At 41.1% G+C, this 19,509-nt stretch overlaps 1 protein-coding gene across 8 annotated transcripts in view; it reads right to left on the bottom strand.

Moving 5' to 3' along the window:
* Nucleotides 1-3,757: 3,757 nt before the first annotated feature.
* ACTN2 (actinin alpha 2) overlaps nucleotides 3,758-19,509 on the bottom strand; it is a 153,341-nt gene continuing 137,589 nt past the window's right edge. For 4 of the 8 annotated variants that reach the window (XM_019527467.1, XM_019527469.1, XM_019527468.1 and 1 more), the window contains 4 exons: nucleotides 17,261-17,407; nucleotides 8,178-8,243; nucleotides 6,856-7,014; nucleotides 3,758-5,023 (listed from right to left, as the gene is read on the bottom strand). In XM_019527467.1, the coding sequence (XP_019383012.1) occupies nucleotides 4,865-5,023; nucleotides 6,856-7,014; nucleotides 8,178-8,243; nucleotides 17,261-17,407 (531 nt within the window). In that variant the 3' untranslated portion in view covers nucleotides 3,758-4,864. Of the gene's footprint in view, nucleotides 5,024-6,855; nucleotides 7,015-8,177; nucleotides 8,244-9,148; nucleotides 9,384-17,260; nucleotides 17,408-19,509 lie in introns of those variants that run through there. The other 4 variants (XM_019527473.1, XM_019527472.1, XM_019527470.1 and 1 more) reach the window with 4 other exon arrangements.

Below are 19,509 nucleotides of genomic sequence, written 5' to 3' on the forward strand. Positions count from 1 at the left end.
TGTCCCCCACATCCCTCCACAGCTACTCACATCCCCCCCTTCCCACCTCCCTCCTGCAAACCCCACAACCCCCCAGCACACACTCTGCATGCCCAGCTGCCAGACAGGATGAGACCTGCTGGCAGGAGCTGTGGCTGCAGGGGCAGCTGTCCCCACATCTTGGTTAGTGAAGTGGTCAGGGGGAGCTCTAACTGCTCTATGGTAAGAAAACCAAAGGCAAACAGTACCAAGACATATAGGTATTTAGAATTCATTTTATTATGATGATAGAGACACTGGTAGGCTTCCAAATTGCTTTAACAATTTGGATAAATCAATAAAACATTGCCCAACATCTCTCTCTCTCTCTCCTCTCTCACATCTCTATAGTGGTCTTTTGTTTTAATTGTGGATTTTGGGGTATTTTACAGAGTGACTTTGGGATTTTTTTATCAGGGATTTTTCAGTTTTCAAATAGGGAACACCAGAATTCCTTCTAGGGATGCCAGTGGAGGACACAGTCAGAGGAGCCGGCTCAGAGCTTGCACCTTGGACCCAGATGGAGGTGGCCGACCTCCTAGCCAACTGGAGCCAGGAAGACATGCTTTGACAGTTCAAAGTGGGCCACTACAGTGGGAACATCTTTCAGGCAATAGCTGCCCAGATGGCTGGGCAGGAACACATATGGCAGTAGTGCCACACAAAGGCCAACCCTGCAGCCACAGCCCACTGGCAGCTGGCCCAGAGGGGCGTGACTCTACTGGTCATGCAGTCCCCATCCAGGTCTGGCAGGTGTGCAGCAGGTCACAGCCAGGCAGCCGCCCCCGCTGCCAGACTGCTGCAGTGGGTAGAGGGTGCAGAGAACTCTCAGGGCTGCTTCAGCAGGCCAGCTGGCACAAGGGGTAGTGTCCCCAGGTACCAAGTGGCTGGGCCCCAGAAGCTCCTGACAGCGAGTAACACATAGCTATGTGCCAGGGCAGATTTTTGTACTGATAGGGCCAGGACAGAGCAGCTTTTTATACTGCTGGGGACAGTACAGGTACTGGCCCTGGGCTCTAGCTCCCCCTGGCTGCAGATCCACCACTACTGAGATGAACAACCTCAGGCACCATGAGATGCTATGCTTTGGGGTAATGAATTCCCTGCATAACCCCTTCATGCTGGCATTTCCCTGGCTCATCTGCCACAACTCCCTAGTCAGATGGAAAGGGCTAGAGGTTTCCTTTGATTTCAGGTACTGTTGGCAACACTACTGGAAACGCAGGACAGCTGCCCACTAGATGAGACCACTGTTGTTGTACAGGGAGCACAGCCCCCAGAGGCAAGATTCTGGTATTTTTGAATTGGGCTGGAATACACTAATGTATTTGAGAAGAAGAAGGTTGAGGTCCTCCCCACACATTGGGATTACAACTGCCCTATTGACCTACAGTTGGGAGCAAAGATCCCTACAGAACACATCGATGCCATGTCAGGAACTGAACTTGCCACCCTCTGTGAATATCTTCAGGAAAAACTAGCCTGGGGATTCATAAGAATGTCAAACTTATCTACTTCCCCTCTCACATTCATGAACCACAAGAACCTAAAGTATTTCCAGAATGCTAAGGCACTCAAGCAGAGACAACTTTGAGCAGTCTTCTTCTCCCAGTTTGACTTCCAGGTAACTTACCAGCCCAGACCTAGAAATGGGAAGGCAGACACCCTCTTGCGGAAGGCTGAGTATGATACAGACTTATCACAAAAGCCATACAAACCTAACCTGATTTTGATGCCTCAAAACTTCATCAGTGCCATGCTGCCGACAGACTAGCTCTCCATGCTCTGTGTCACTACCTGAGAGAAGATAAAATACCCCCAGAAGAACAGACCATCTTTATGCAACAAACACACTGGGCTCTAGGATGGGGTCATATTTATCTGAGATAGAAGCTACATATCCCCAAGTTTGGTTAGACTACCTATCCTTCACCTAAACCATGACCTCTCTGCCCCGCTCCACCCCCACCCCCACCCCCACCCCCCAACAGGACCCCTGGAACCAAAAAGACCCAGTGCCTCATCTCTTGCTACTTTTGATGGGTGCAATGGTGCAAGACTGTGTAGACCTTCGTCCACCTTTGCAAGGTTTGTACCAGTGCCAAGAGACCCCCCTCAGCAGCCTTGTGGACTCCTCTAACTCTTCCACCCATCTCATCCATGATCTGCAGTTTCCAGTCTCAAATGGTTGCTCTGTGATCCTGACTGTAATGGACCAACTCTCTGCATCCTGTGCCAGGCCTTCCCTCAGCAAAAGATATAGCCCAGCTGTGGTTGGACCACATGTGGGAGGCCATGTGGTGCACTTCCATGGCCTCCCAGATTGTGCCACATCAGCTCATGAAGCCCAATTCATCTCCTGGTTCTGGTGTGAAGCCCTGTGCCTACTGGGTGTCTGTGCTCATCTTATGTCAGCCTACCATCCCCAGGCAAATGGTCACGCTGAGAGAAGCAATCAGGTCTTAGAATGATATCTTAGCTCTTACCTTCATTTTTCACCAAGACAATTGGGTCTCTTAACACTTACAGAATTCTTATACAACAACTCTGAGCATGCCTCAACCAGGCAAAGCCCTTTCTTTGCAAGTTATGGGTTCAAACCCCTGTTTCATCCCACTTTACCTGCAGACTCTGACAATCACATAGCAACAGATTAAGTACATCATGTTCAGAAAGTCCAGGAGGAATTAAAGCAACACTGGGAAAGGGCAAAAAAGGCATATAAGCAGCAGGTGGAGCAGCATCGCCAGCCAGGGCCTGCCTAATCCATAGGGCAGAAAGCGTGGCTGCCAACTGAACATCTCCATGCTGACCAGCCCTCAAGGAAAATGGATCATCATTTCCTTTGCCCCTTACACATAACCTGACAAATTATAAGCCAGTAGACTTTGAATTACAACTCCCACAGACACTGAAAATCCACCTGGTATTTCATGTGTCACTACTTAAGCCGTACACAGAGAATTCTTTCCCATGCCATACCCATACCCAACCTCTCTCCCCGCCCCCCACCCCCACCCCAGACAATCCAGGAAGAGGAGAAGTATATAGGCCATAAGATTTCAGATTCAAAGTGGAGATGGGGGAAGTTGCACTATTTGATATACTAGGAAAAATATGGGCCAACGATTGTATGTGAGCCAGCAGAAAACACCCATGCCCCAATCTGCTGAAAAAATTCCATGAGGACAACTTAGAGAAACTTGGGGCCTCTGCCTGACCAGAAGAGCTGCTCATCTTGGCATGCCACCCTGATCAAAGCTGTCCTGAAGCTTCCGGTGGGGGCCTAGACTTGTGTCCACTCACCAGCACCTGAGTGTCTGTCTGGGGTTAGCTGACCCTTCAGTTCCTCCATATAAACCCCTGACCCAAAATAGGACAACAAGCCTAGTGGGCGTAACCTGATCCCAGACTGCCTTGCTGTTCCCTCCAGCTTGTCCTGGAACTCTGCTCTCTGTTTGGTCTCCTCACTTTCTGGCTCTGCCTATTCCTATTCTCTGTGCTCAAATTGACTTCCTGGTTTCCTGGACAATGTTGTCCCTAGAATTAGCTCATTCTTCCTGACCCTGCTCAGTACCTTGATCCCCAAGTGCCCCAGACCTGTCCACCCACACCATAGTGATGCATAAAATATTTTAACTTTGAAGCAAAAGGAGAAATCAAAACCTCCTTTAATGTGTATGACTATTGCCACTAATTTACAAGAAACACTAAATAAATGCCCATGACAGAATCCTCATAAAATTTTGAAAAGCAGACTTTATTTAGTAGGCACATCATTGCTTTAGTAGACTGAGCTGCACAGCTCATTTTATTTCACCTTTTGTGAATGTTTTTATTTGATTACACTGCATTTCTCCATGTCTGTGAGGATTCAAGTAAAAAAAAATGCTGTTTTGCTTCACTAAAAGATGGAAAAATAACAGTAAAACCAACTACACTACCATAGCTGGATATAAAAAAGAACTGTTGTTGGACAGAAGACACTGTAATCTGAGCACTGATGAAACTGCAACACAATCATGCTGAGCTTGTGCAGATAAGAGTTTGCATCACATGGGATGATGCATGCTGCTCACTAATAAAATAGGGAACAAAGAATCTGCTCAACACAGACATGGGTAAGGGTCTCAAAACAATACAATTCATATGAATTAATTTCCTTACTATGTTTGTAAAAGTTTGCTCTCAGCTGCAAGGTTAAAGGCTTAAAGGAAAGGTACTGCTCATCATACTATACTAACTCATTATCAACCAGCTGGCTTAAACTGCAGGTGTTACAGATTTCTATTCCAATAGAAAAACATTTTTGAAGAGATACAAACATAGAGTCTTGCATTATTTTACTGGCTAAGAATTTTATCTGATTGGCATTTCTCTTCCTTGAAAAGCTGTATTTTATTAAACTGTACCTGCAGAAACAATACTTTCATATGCATGAGAAAATGTGACTCCTAATGTACAACTTCATGTGCATTGTAAAAGAAGCACATACGGCATGAAGAATTTTTGAACATGGCAAAATTATTTTGAGTCATAGTAAGTTAATAGCTTTGATTTTTTTCACAAGCTTTATTTTCTGTTTTCTCTACAGAAGTTTCTGAATTTAATATCTTTTTTAAAAATACGTTCTAATGTTGTGTATAAGACAGACAAACTAAAAACCTAAAAATGTTTCACACTGTAATGTGCACTAATTATCTTAGCGTCTAGCATTTTACACTGAATGTACCTACTACATTTGAAAAACTCATTTTAAAATCAGCTTGTCAAAGCTTTCAAGAAGCTATCTGGGAAATCAGTTTGTTTGTTTTAATGAATAGGGTGAATATAGCCAGTTACAGAATTACAGGTCACTTTCTCCATACAATGCTGATGAAAACACAGTGTAATCCAGAGCTCCCGAGACAGAACCAGGTCCGGTGTAGGGAGGCATTCTTTTGATGCAGTACTGAGCTTGCTCAGGAGGCAGCTCTCGACGAAGCTCTTCTGCGAGAATATAGGGCTGAAAAACAATTCCCCCCCACCATTAAAGCAGGTACAAAGCATCCCATTTAACCATTATTTGGCTGTATTTTACAGCAGTAATATTAATAAACTGTTTTCCAACTCCCCAAAATAGTTCTGCTTAGTTTTAACTTCAGCTACGAGCAGGTGCAAATAACCCCTTCTGAAAACAGATTGGGTCAAAGTCTACCCTTCTCAGGGTATGTTTACCTTGCAGTCACACTTTTCAGCAGTATTTCAGATTGTGCTGAGCTCTGTGCTGCCACAGTAAAACTGCTACCAGGTCCCAACCTAATTTCAAGCTGGCTCATGTATGCCTATAGGATGCTTCCATGATTTCTGTGAGAGCAATGTAGACATACTTTCAATCATATGCTGATAACTTCAGTGTGAGAGGCTGTTTTCTTAATGAAACAGGGTGATATATTTCATTGGACCAATAGAATCTTTTATTGTTGGTCCAATAAAAGATATCACTTTGTCTCTCGCATAATTCTTGGACCTTCTTGGTTACCACATCACTCTTACACTATGTACACTTCAATGCTATTGTAAATCTATAAGCAAGCATTTACTGTCATTGTTCCTGCTTTCAATTTATAACAATAAAAAGGCATCCTTCTACTATTCTTAGTATGATTTAAAAGGGAAGTATAATAACAACATGTGTGATGTTTATGTTTTGTAGAATAAAGCACTAATCCTACTTTCTTGAGACTGTGACCTGAATTTCATGGCAAATTCCTGGTGGGAAAGTGTCTGAAAAATCAGTCTGGCCCTTACAAGCTGAGATCACAGAATCAATACAGAGGCCCAAACCGAGTCTCCTACAACAGTAGTCACTGTTCTCGTCTGAGTACAGATGCTTTTTTTCCTACAAGCACTGCCTCATATACTGGTTACTCTAGAACAGTGGTCACCAACCAGTCAATCTCGATCGACTGGTCAATTGACAGTCTGTCAGAGGCTCCATGATTGGGAGCGGCAGGATGCACATAGCTGGGCTGGGTGAGTGGCATCAGAGCCCAGGCAACTTGTCTGGGAGGCAGGGCAGTAGATCCTGGGGTGCCAAAAAGTGATCTTCAGGATAAAAAGGTTGGAGACCACTGCTCTAGAACATGAGCGGACTCTCTTTCCCCAAGTCATGCACTGCCAACTGGTGTATTGAAGGGAGCATGTTGCACCTTCTTGTGGAAGCATGTTACTGATCCTGAGCACCCAGTACTTTGAGGAACTTGTGTACTTCCCAGTGTTTTGCTCTGGCAAGGCATCACTGTAGCACTGCCACCCTCTAACACAGATGTGTTATAAAAGTGTGATCTGGCTCAGGATTAGGTGCAACTGGTAGTTTGTTCAGCAGATCTAAACTGCATTTAAAATCAGCTAAATTCTACAGCATTGCCCAGCTGCGGCTGTGAGTAGAAGTTATAAGGAAGTCTATGACAAGGGAATTACCCCTCAAATCAATCCTGTCGCATGGATTTGAGTGAGCGTATGGCATGCCCACTAGAGATGCAGGCTGTGTCACTGGAGTATAAACTCTGTGACACGTTGGATTTTTCCTAATGCTTTGTTAGATGAAAGGATAAGGAGTCAGCTTTGAATTTCACACACATTCCAGTTAGTCAGTTGGGTCAAAGTCCGAAACTGCTGCACAAGAATAAAAGGTGAGAGCTTTATTCTATAGTCTTACTACCTGAAAAGAGAACCTAGCAAGAAATAAGATTTTGTATGAGACTTTTAGTAAAGGAAGGTTAAATAACAGAGTTTCTGAATAGAGAGAGGTAAAGTGCAGGTAAATCCTTAGAGCCCAGCACTAAAAGGACTGACCTTATCTGAAGCTAAGATTCTGAAGGAAGCTATGACTTGCTCAGCTGTGTCTGTGTCCGCAGTCTCTCTGGTCATGAAGTCAATGAAAGACTGGAAGGAGACAGTTCCTTGCCCATTGGGATCAACCAGGGTCATGATTCGGGCAAACTCTGCTTCACCCTTTTACAAAATTCAAAAGAAATTGTCAATACAAACTCTAACATATATGGCATATTACTAGAGACTCTGGGTAAATTTTTTAAAGGCACTTAAGTAATTTAGGAACCTAAATGTTGTGGAAATTTAACAGGATTTAGGCTCTATACTGTCTATATCACCTTTAAAAGTGTGACTTAAAACATTTTTTAAATTTTATTCTGTCTTGTAAAGACAGCAGCTTTTACCACTCTGAAAGAATTTTCTAAATTATTTCTACGTACTTTTGTTCTTCTGTCTTTTTTTTTTTTTACCAAAGGCTTGGTGGATTGAAGGATTTTAACTCAGTCCTTCATTATTTCACCCTGTTGGCTCCCATTGACATCTATGTAAAAAAATTCAATTTTTAGCATAAAGAGGAGCAGGTTCTGTGACACTGGTCTTGGAAGCAATTCTGCACTGATTATCTCATGTTATTGTGGAAACCCAATAACATCACCTGGTGGTTTTGGCCGTCGGAAACTACTTTCAGGACTGGGACCTATGCTGACCAATAACATGCTGAAATGTGAAGTTTCACAAATTATTCTGGTGTTCATATTTATCAAAAGAATTTATTAAAATATTCTTCCTAATGCAATAATTTATTTCTAGGAATATTTTTCAGTTACAAGAATATGTCAAAGAGATTTAAAATAAATAATTCAGTTACAAGAATATGTCAGAGATTTAAAATAAATTCATAGATTCATAGATTCATAGATTAAGGGTCGGAAGGGACCTAGTAGATCTTCTAGCCCGACCCCCCGCCAGGGCGGGAGAACAACAAAAACCCCAAAAAGAGAAATGGGACTCAAACGAGTCCAGCTAGGTGGGCATCCAGCCTCTTCTTAAAGACCCCCAAAATAATAGATTTAAACTCAAAAGACGTATGTTAATTTATCAACTGGAAAATTAAAGGAATATTTTTTATAAATTGAAGCTAAATGCAACAGAGCATGAAAAAATGCTTTCAGGGCTATATTTTAAAAAATTTTTAGACATTAAAAGTATAAAAGAAAATGGAAAAAGAAAATATCTGAAGTGTAAATATGATTAATTGCAAACTATGATAAGCTTTATGGTAGCTGTGGTTAACATTATGAGTGATACACAAATTGAATTTCACTGTATCTTAAAATTCATACCAAATCATAACCCATTGAAATTAAGCAAGCTCTGAAATCGTCATGATCCATCAGCCCATTCTTCTTCTATTGATCAAAGCAGCATAAGGAATACAGGAGGGAAGGTTTGAGGTATCAAAGACAGGTAGGAGACCATCACCATTTCCATAAAGATGACGAATTTATGTCAGCAGAAGTTTGGATCCATGGAATGAGAGGATGTTCATTGCCAAAGCGAGTCATGAGGAGCATCATCAATTTAAAACAGTTGACACATCACACACGTCAAACAGACATCACAAGGTATGATACCAGAAGAAGGGGAGGTCAAATACAACATATGAACATACAGAGCACAACCAAAGAAGAGAGAAAGGCAGAGAAAAGTTTGTCATTGAAATAGCCAAAGTCATGAAAAGTAGGCTGCTTCGTTGTGATGCAACACAGTTTAAGGATTCAGTGTTGAAATATTTATCAGAAGCTGTAGCATCCTCTAGTGACACATTAAAGGCATACTGGAAAAAAGTTCATTCCTCTATATTTAAACTATTGTACCCCAGAGCCCAGGCAGACTGAACTGTGTGCTGAAACAAGAGTTTTCTTTCCTTTAACAACTAGCTAATGGGATTCAGTTTTCAGCAGAGATCTGAGCCTGAGGTCAATGGAAAAAAGTAAATTGTTCTATACCCAGCAAAGGTCTGGCCACAAGCAGGTTTCTTACCATCACCCATTTCTGAGTAGCAAGGCAAGGGCGGCACCCATCGCCTGTTGCTGAGAATGGTCACTGAAATGGGGTGATGGTAAGAAATATTGAAGACAGAAGTAAGATAAAGTCTACCTGTACTAGCCAGTTCTGTGTTCTAACCTAATTCACTGCTTCGCAGAGTGCCCTGCTTCTACTGGGTCATTCTGAGCACAAAGGAGAGCTCATGCTTGGAAGCGTGAACAATGAACAACTGGCAGCAATGTATGGGATGGGGAAGGCAGCAGCACCTCCATTGTTATTTATCAGAATCCAAATAAACAATCTTAAATCAAACAAAACCAGCAGATGACAAAACTGTATACACTGGAGGTAAAATCCACACCCTCTTCAGCCTATTATTATGCTGATCTATCCGAAAACAGTCATTCATCAGTTTCCTCTACCTGCCGGTCATTTCCAACCTGTCCGAGACTGATGAGGCTGGCTTTAAATTCATCAGAGTGGAGATTTCCAGATTCATCCTAGCATCACATCAGGGGTCATGCATGCAGCACGTAAAAGGAGGGGAAAAAGTCACAAATCAGGTTAGTTGGGTATTGCAGAACAGTCTGAAGTCCTATCAATAATGAGTTCAGATCAGACCAGATCATCAATAATGAGTTCAGATCATTGCGTATATGTGCAGCACTCTATTGTTGGAATGATTTGAAAATTACAGTAGCGTATTTGTTCCCATTGCTTTTCTTGTTCTTACTTCAACTGCAATGCTGAACTGTCACTATTATGTAAAAACCAATTCACCCCCACTCTTCTAAACATACATTTTCACTGAATGTTTTCTTCCTGTATGCTACCAGTTTTGTCCTTCATTTTCTGTTGGCATACCATATAATGGGCATGGACAGACATAACAATTATAGCAGTTTTAAATACCTCTGAAGTGCTATAGAAAGTGAGCAGGCAGATGAAACACAGTGTTATAGTGCTACAAAAAAAGGCTTTGAAATGTATAAAAAATGACCCTGACTAAAACAGGGATAACACTGAAGTGCCTCACAGGCAGTTGTACATATGCAGACTATGGAAGTGCTCCAGATGAAAAGTACTTAAAAAAGGAGGGACCTGAAGCTCATGTTTGTCTGCCCATTATAGCAGATAGAGTCAATGGATAACTTGACTTGAACAAAGCCATTCTATTAAGGTTGTCACTACTCTCTTGATTTGATTTTTTTAATGGAATAAAAGAGAAGAACTTTATTTTTGCTTAAATGCAAAAGAAAAACCTGATCAGTCATGTAATTTGTCTTCTTTTATGGCCTTAAAGTGGGGTCTGCTTTGAATATGGACTATAAAAATGACAATGGGGTGTTCTAAGTTTAACCTCCCAATTACTCCAAATCAAATTTGCTCAATTTCCTAAGTTACTTATCTTTTCTAACAACTAGCCCAACAAATGTATGTTGAGTTCTGAAAAATAGACTGGTTTCTGGATTGAACATCAAGCATAATGCCTGAACCAATTAAGGTATTTACAGATTTAATTAAGATGCATGCCATTAAGGTTTGTCTCCAAATTCTGCAAGTAGTTTCCTTTGATGGTCTGAAAGACTGACCACTTATAGAACTGTGCTAGGCCCAATTTTTTTCTGTGGCTTCCACATGAGAGAAAAAGAACTTGGGTCAGTAGGTTAACAATCTATTTTTGAAAGGAGACTCCTATATACATATATTTGTTAAAACCATACATGGTCTCAGAGAGGTATTGGATGCATTAAAAAATACACTGGTACCACGATCAGTTCCTGTCTCCCAACATTTTTAGAAAAATAGTGATGTTGTAACATTTGTTCTATCTGCCATTAATCTCCCACAGCTCCACAGAGTGCAGATGAGAGGCAGCAGTACAAAGCCAATGTTTACAGATAGGTTGGGGATGAAAATTTTGAACAGGGTTTCTTGAAATGAATGAAGACAATCAAGTACTTCCTTTAAATTCAGCCATAATTAATGGGACAATGTTTGCTGTGAAGTACCTTATTTCAAACAATTACTATAGACTCCCAAACATGCCAATCCATTCTGACTCATAACTCATAAGAACATAAGAAGTGCTATACTGGGTCAGACCAATGGTCCATCTATCCCAGTATCTTGTCTCTGGCAATGGCAGGTGTGAATGTTTGACTGGGATAGAATATACACAGAGTATAGAGTAATCTGTCCCCTGTCATACCCTCCTGGCATCCATCATCATTGGTTCAGACATGCCAGCGGATATATCCTTGACTGCTCTGCTTAATAGCTATTAATGGATCTACCACCCACAAATTTGTCTAGTTTCCTTTTGAATCTGGCTATCGTATCTGTCTCTACAACCTCCTGTGCTAATGAGTTCCACAAATTAACTACATGCCATACAAAAAAAAGTATTTTCTCTTGTTAGTTTTACACCTGTCTCCTGCTAATGTCAGTGGGTGCCCCCTATTTCTAGCATTCTAGGACTTGGTGAATAACAATTTCCCATTGACTTTGTCCATACACATCATGATTTTATAGAACCCTACCATCTCCCCCCTCAGCCTTTTTCCTTCCAAACTGAAGAATCCTAGCCCTTTTAGTCTCTCCTGGTACGGCAGCTGCTCTATCCCCTTGATCATTCCAGTACCTTTTCTAAGTCTACTACATCCTTTTTGAAATCTGGAACCAAAACACCACACAGTAATCAAGACATGGATGCACCATGGATTTCTATAGTTGCATGCTTTCAATTCCTTTCTTAATGGTACCCAATGCTTTTTTAAACTTTAGTTATTAATAAATCCAACTTACCAAAGATGTCCAACATTTTAGGGGCTTTTTTTTGGTTACCACTCCACACTGAGCAGATTTTTTTAGAAAACTGTCTACAATGCCTCCAAAATTTCTCTCCTCTCCAAGCTCACTTCTGGATCAGCTCCAAGAGAAAATTACACCAGGAGTGAATTCACATATTCAACTTTATTTATAAGGCCTAGCAGAGTATAAAAAACATGACAGGAACTAATAGTCAAATCCTCTCTCACTCTCTGTGAGCCTGTTGGAGCCAGACTATGGAGGAATTAGGACTGTTTGACCAAGTTTGGTGGTGGACAGTATTGGCATGTGCCCCTGCTTTTTGTACAACCCAGCCCTTGTTGTACAGCAAACATATGAGGGCACAGTGCAGGAGCTGTAAGACCTATGAATCCATAGCTACGTGTATCTATCAATCGTCCCCTGAATAGGTGTGTGGAAGGAAACAAATGTGATGCCAGAGTTAGTATCCACTTCACGAGCTGGGCGTGGTTGCTTGTACCAAGTAGTAAGGCAACATCGGAGGCTTCATGAATTTTGTAACATGCATTGATCCTGGTCTAAAATACATCCCTTTTTATGCCACACATCAAATAAACATAGAATCATAGAAAATTAGGGCTGGAAGAGACCTCACATGGTCACCTAGTCTAGCCCCCTGCTCAAGGCAGGATTGTCCCTGACTAAACTATCCCAGCCAAGTGTTTGTCTAAGTTACTCTTGAAAACACAATTGTACTTCATATGAAGACACCTTACAATGAAGTCACAGATCTCTTTCTATTGCTTTCCCTATTTTAAAATATAACGTGATGACTCATATATCGAGAAAAGTTTCTTTATATTTGCGTTGTTTACAAGCCAACATTAAAGATTTACATGAGTTCTAAAGGGATATAAATAACTTTGCCTTCTTCATCCTTCCCTTCCAACCCAGAACAAAACACTGAAATCTCCTGTCTTGTCTCATTATTAATCCCCTAAAACTTGTCCTTTTCCCTCTTTGATTTATATGTGGCCTTCTACAAAGACAAAATTCTAAGTGAAAGTAATGCATCCTCAATGAATGTTAATTTATCTGTATTAGTTTACTGATGTGTATTGTTTTAGAGGAAGCTGTTAGGTAAAATATAGTGTCAATCTTGCTATTGTTTTCCATACAAAGTTCCCATTTAAAGTCTGTGGTTTGCACAAAAAGTAGACTTTGGCTCAGAGTCGCTTCCTCCGACCAGGGAAACAAGAACTTCACCTGGTATTGCATATATAGCTACAGTAGATAATCATATACTTTGCAATCATGTGTTTATTGAACTGCATCAAATCTGAAATAAGAACCTCTACCATTAACATGACGTGGAAACCAAGAAAGAACAGAGAGTTGCCAGCTGCCAAATATACCGTTCACTATTCCAATTTCTGTTTATGAAAAATCACTTGTACATCACTTTGAGCACCAAAAAAACTTTCAGCTCTAAAGTGAATTTTGCCTCTGTCCTTTTTATTTCCTGTTGCAATAAATTTGAAGAGACAGAGAAAATATACCAGCTCTACAGATCATGAATGTCCATACTTGGAACTAGATTGTGCCTTCAGGCACAGCCTTGAACAAGATATGGTAAGCTCCACCCATGTAGAAGCCATTCAAAATAATGTGGGCCTAATCCTAAGACCCTCATTCTCAGAGGGAAGGACTGCAAAATCTATTTTTAATGGTAACAGATTTTGCACTACAATATAATTATGATGTTGTTTCTTTGCAAATGCTTTTCCTAGAAATGTAGTAAGGGATTCCCCTCTCAAATCTATAACTACATGAAGTTCTCCTTGGAGGTAGTCTATAAACAGTTGTTAGTCTCATGCATCTCAAAATAAATGAGGAGCAGTTAGTAACTCTTTGCAAATTAGTACTTCGATAATATTCACACAAACACAGCTTCATAGTTTAGATTTTGGTTTAAACTGAAAGACTGCCAAGAAACATTAAGCTAAGACATTCATTAATGATCCTGTTGTGTTTATATATTTAAAGCCTACTCATCAGGCATTATATTAATATTTTGGATCTTTGGTAAATGTTTGTCATTGTGAATTACAGTTTAATTCTTTCAATGTATTTGTACAAATACATCATACATAAAACCACTGTCTGAAACAATAGAATTATTCATTATAAAAGTAAAACCAACATTTTGTCTTACAGGGAGAATATGATGCTTTTCATGTTTTTAGAGCCAAATTCAGGTGACCCAATGTCACCTTCATTTCAATTCAAGGCAAAGGATTTCATAATTTTGCTGTATCTGTCTAAATATCCAGCTTAGAGAATCTATTCTCAAGTATACCTAAATAAACTCTGAAGCAGAGTTGATACCTTTTATCCTCTGACATTGAATATTTAAGTGTGTGGGAATGAAGGGAAGATATAAAATTGAAAAAGCATCTTCAGTCTCTCAGGTGAGTTTCCTCAATGAAAAAAAAATCACTGCCTCCTAACTTTTGTCAACTGAATCACATCTTCCCATTAAATTAGACTTTAATTCATCCATGCAACCTTCACTCTTATCAGCATTTCCACTATCTGTGCATGCAGGAAGACTGCTTTAATAGCTGGGTATTTTAGCATTTTACTTTTTCCTTTCTTAAACTTTCACACTGGTGAATATTAACTACTCTCTAGTCCTCTGGTTTTACCTTCTTTCCCTAGGGCCTGGCCTCTCCTACCCTGCATAAATCTTTGTCAAAACACTACCTTACTCTTGGCCCACTGCATACAGCTGCTATGCTTGTGTATTGTTTCCTCTAGAATCTCTAGGTCTGATTGCTGGTTGCTGAAAAGGTGGAAGCTCTGTAACAAAAGAGTTGGCTCCCATAAAGCTTTGCTTCTCCATATAATCTTCATGCCTTCTGAAGTACCAAGAGCATGGCCATACACTTATGTGGCTACCACAGCCTGGGCTTCACCAGCTTTCCATGCCATCCTCTCAAAGCCATTGGAGCTGGCTGAGAAGGCCAGAACCAGAGGGATTAATAAGCAATAAATATGTGCTTCATGGAGGCATTTGGTATTTTGCCTAAACAGGTAATATTAGTTAATATAAAGCTTGTAAGTTTGTAAACCACAAATGTAACTTGTCTGTCATAAGTTTAACCAAAATAATAAAATGAACTATTTGTGGAACTGACTGGGCCCCATAGGCAAAGCTGTAGATGTGAGATTAGCTGACCTAACGGTTTCTGCTCAGGGCTCAGCTATGACGATAAAAAACTGGATCCAACTGCCTGGCACACCCAACACATTCCAGGAAAGCACATCCCAAGAAAGCATATTCAAATGAAACCTAAAAGGGGTTGGGGCTTAGGTGGAGCAATGTCAATTCAAACCTAAACGTGCTGCATTATAATTTGCTTATTGGATAAACCTAAGTCTGGGTAGTAACCTTTTATGATAATTTTTAGCACCTTTCAATCCCATAGGGTAACAGCTATAGGGAAACATTATGAGAGGCTCTAAAGCCAACAGATTAACATAAGACTAGGTATAAAAAGCACGTGCATCAGGTAACCAGCAGGAAGAAGGGAACAGAACTGTCATTTATGTTCCACACCCAGACACCGGACTCCCGGTGTGAGTGAGGATTGGATCCTGATCAAGGGACCTTCCCCAGTAATCCTTCTGACAGCATAGATCGGGGACACCTGACTTTGCTGGAATCACTTGACGTGTACCTAGCATTGAGGGACTATCGATAAGTTGCCAACCCATGTCTGTCTATCTGTTGTTTTGAACAAGCCCAGTGGCTAATACCCTCGCAGTGCCCAGTTGGCCTGTGACAGAACTGATCTATCTATCTGTTGTTATTATCTGTTATTTACTATTAGCTCTTTAATAGCATTTATTTTTTCTGTTAACTGTTGTGTGTGTGTAAGCTATAATAAATTTGTCTTTACTTCACTCCCAACTTTGCCTCCTCGATCCGAAACTAAATCAAACAGCCCAGTTGGCCTGTGATAAAACTGATACGCTCACAGTGCCAGCTGGCCTGTGACAGCTGGCACTGCTGCTATTTAGGGGGGCAAAAAGCCCTTCTTCTAAATTCATGAGAGCTAACTGCTAGAACTGGCTAGACCAGTGGCCCTTAACACATGGCTCACATGACCCACAAGACCTTCCAATGTTGTTTGTGGCTATAGAAAATTAAAAAGTTAAAACTGAGGCTGAAAAAGAAAGTAAAATGGGATGTGGTTGCCCACTATGCATTACCTCCTGTTATCTAGGGAGCAAGCAAAACTGTGGGGACTCCTGGACTTCACAGTGCAAATTCTGCTGTAATCGGTCATCTTTGTGAAAAGGTCCTTCTTTTCTTTAATAGATTCACTTAAACTATATGGTGTAATAAATCTGGGCCTGATGTTCTTGTCTGCTTTTAATGTCTCTAATTGCTCAATTATCTGCTCCAGTGCACTGTGAAAGCCTTTTAGCTTCCTACCCTGGGAAATTTATTGTTGTCTCTAGGATGTTATCCTCTGCTTTCTTACTGAATGGAAAGAGGAATTACATTGCACTACAATTATATTTAGTTTTTCCATAAAATATATCACTGACTCCTGTGATCTACCCTCTTTTAACTTATGGGTGCCTATACATGAGCAGCAAGGCTGTTCCAACATGCTGTAATTACAGTGCATTGGAGTATGGTAATTATTACTGTGCTCCAGCAGCCCCCAGCATCTTATGCATCAGCATCCCTGTGCTAAAAAATGGCAGTGGGGGCACTTTATCTAAAGCTCATTCAAAAAGCTTTGAGTGTGGGGACACTGACACATGAGACGCTCTGGGTGCTTTAATTAGAGCAGCTCTCAGAGTCGCTCTAATTAGAGTGTCTGCCCCCCTCTCCCAGAACACATGTATAAACACCCTATGTATTTGCCTCTAATGCAGAAAGTTTTGTTTTTCTCTGAAAGGCCAGGTACCAAGTGACTATCCCAATGTATACAAGAATAAATCCATGTGCATGTAAACCAATTTGGTTTCAGGAGTGGGAGTAACAATTCAGCTAACTGGATAAAGATGAAAGGGAAAAGGCACTGAGCCTTGAATGGTTAGTGAGTGTGTGTGGCCTGGGTGTGTGTGCAGATCTCTGGAGCCAAGGCTGGTTTAAAACCAGTGGTCCCAGAGGGTCAAGGCAAGCAATTCTGCACAACCTGGTGATGGAAGGAATTGGTACTGGGAGAAAGCATATAACAGGCTAGTGCTTTAATGTAAGGGACTATATCTCTGTGTACCATATACAATTACCTATTTTCTTTTTTATTTTAATAGGTTCATGCAAATATTGAATCATCTGTTTTGCTCTGCATTATATATCAAACTTGAACAGAAATTTATCTTTAAATCATCTATATAATCAATACTATGATTTTAAGAGAATATGACTCCTTTTTTATTTTTCTTTATTACTCATGAAATGATCTATTCTAATACATCTTGGATTTTTTTTAAGACAGTGACATTTAAAATGAAGAGAAACTTGCTTTTGGGAACTATAGAAAATGTAGGAGTACTGTACCCTATCAAAGTGATTGAAGGATGCTCTGAATTCATTCATTTGTTCTTGAGTGATACCCTTGGCATCTCTTGTAAGGATCTGAGTCTCAACTTCATTGATAGTTCGGGCAATGGTGGTCAGGAGGAGTTCCCATCCAACACGGACATGCTATAGGAGAGGACACACAGATTCTTCAAATTAGTCATAAAACACAGCTATTTAGATTACAAAAAGGAAAGTAAAAGAGAAAACAATGGCAGCTGGAATATTTATATGGAGAGTTGCTTGTTAGCTCTAGCCTATTACTATGAATACATCAGAAGTACAGGTTGTGGCAGAAGGTCACCTCTGGTTCTCCCCAAAACTCTGCTCTGTGACAATTTGGTTAGGATGGGCACAGCAGAGGATACACACCTTACCCTATCTCTTTAGGTAACCTGAGCTGGATCCATTCCTGAGGGAGGGGGGAAACCTGCTCCCTCTGCCTATGTGACTGGCATCATATACCTGGGTGATGGGCTTGGGCTCTCTAGTAGGCTAGAGACTGCCAATCTGCCCAGCAACCAGTGATGCATTTTAAATTGGTTGGCTGGCAGCCAACAGGTGCTGGCCTCCATTGGACCAGGTAAATGAAGTCATAAGGGCTATATAAGTTAAGGACTGCCCAGGAGGAGCAGCAGTAGCCATGATGAAAACTCAGAGAGAGAGAGAGAAGAGCTGGACCATCTGAAACTTGCTCTCTCTCAAAACTCGTGATCAATGAACTGCTTGCCTCCAGAGGGAATCTCCACCTGCCTCTGGATGATACATGTGAATAACCTACCTGAGCTCTAACTAGATATATAGCTTGCAGTAACTCAGATGTGTGATCAGAGGCTACTCCAGCCACCCTGTTTGCTCTATGGGATTTATCTGATACTACTCAACTCTGTACCCTATTCCAACACTACTCCTTGTAACTAATAAAGTTCTCCTTTGTACCTAGCATGGGAGACTTATTGGGAGTGGGTCTAGATTATACCTTGGGGTCCCCTTGGTTCAGCTCACTAAGGGAGACCACTACTTGTGCTTCCAACTGAGGGAAGCACCCCAAGTTCTTGAAGTGAGTCAAGTACCCTTGAGGGCTACTAGGCCTGTGTTTCCCAGAGGGTGCAGTGCCAGGATCAAGCCTGTCCCTGGGTGGTGGCAGCTCTACCCCAGGCTAGCAGGTGTGCTCCAGGAAGAGGGTCAGCCGGACATGAGGCACCCCCAGGGAGGCACTCAGAGCCTGGAAGGTGGTTGGGTGCAGTGAGTAGGTGGCTCAGTGCAGGAGCACCCCCTACTGGCCCACCACACAGGTGATGTACAGAAAAACATGGAATTCTTTCCTAAACTTGTATCTATTCATGTCCTGTTTCAATGCTGGATGATAATGTACATTTTAGCTACATAATCCATTGTTGTCTTAGATTACAACACTTGGATTCAAGAGTGTTGGCTTAATTCTGGGAAGTATTTGGCTGGCACAACATCGTCTCCAAAACTTTCTAGTTAAAGTCACTTTCTTACCTTTGGCCCCAAACTCTTTGAACACTAAAACTGATGAATCACTTTATGCACCTAGGTAGTTTCATTTAGTTCATGGGAAAACTTAGTATGAAAAGTGCCTCAGATGTAAGTGTTGGCAGGTTTGCAGCCTTCATTGTAAAGTTGTTTATTTGTCATGGGAAATAAATGAAAAAAGTGAAAGAAGACTTAGTGCTCCCATGGTAGAAAAGCCTTGAGTTTAAAGAAAGAACAGAGCCAGGAAAGATTCTATTTCAGAAAATGAAGTTGTTTGTCAAAAGAAATTATTAAAGAAGTCAAAGATATAGCCTTTATGTTCCAATAGAGATATTTAGTAATATTTACCCGGTCAATAATCCATACACCACCTTTTTGTAGACAAAAATAAAGCCTCAACAAGCAGCAAGGCTAGGACCTTCCTCAGCATTGAGCTGGCCAGATAAGATGGTATTTTAGCAGAAGTCCATTGCACAATTCGTGTCAGAGTGAAAAAATTATAGCCACTTTCAGATGAGTAGATTGGCTACAATTAATAGTTCCTGCAGCATTTCAGTGCTGCGATGTCTACTGCTTCCACAGCTCGCTATAAATGAAGGTGGGTTTTTTTGCACAGCTCTGCTAGTGCTTTTTCTTTATCGCATCAGAAAAAAAGGTAGAGCCCATCACAAAGGTGGCAATGTCTGTTCTAATATAGATAAATGAATACAATTAATAGGTGAAAGCCA

This window comes from Gavialis gangeticus, unplaced genomic scaffold (genome assembly GCF_001723915.1).
Source record: "Gavialis gangeticus isolate Ggan-Ray unplaced genomic scaffold, GavGan_comp1, whole genome shotgun sequence".
Lineage (NCBI taxonomy): Eukaryota > Metazoa > Chordata > Crocodylia > Gavialidae > Gavialis > Gavialis gangeticus.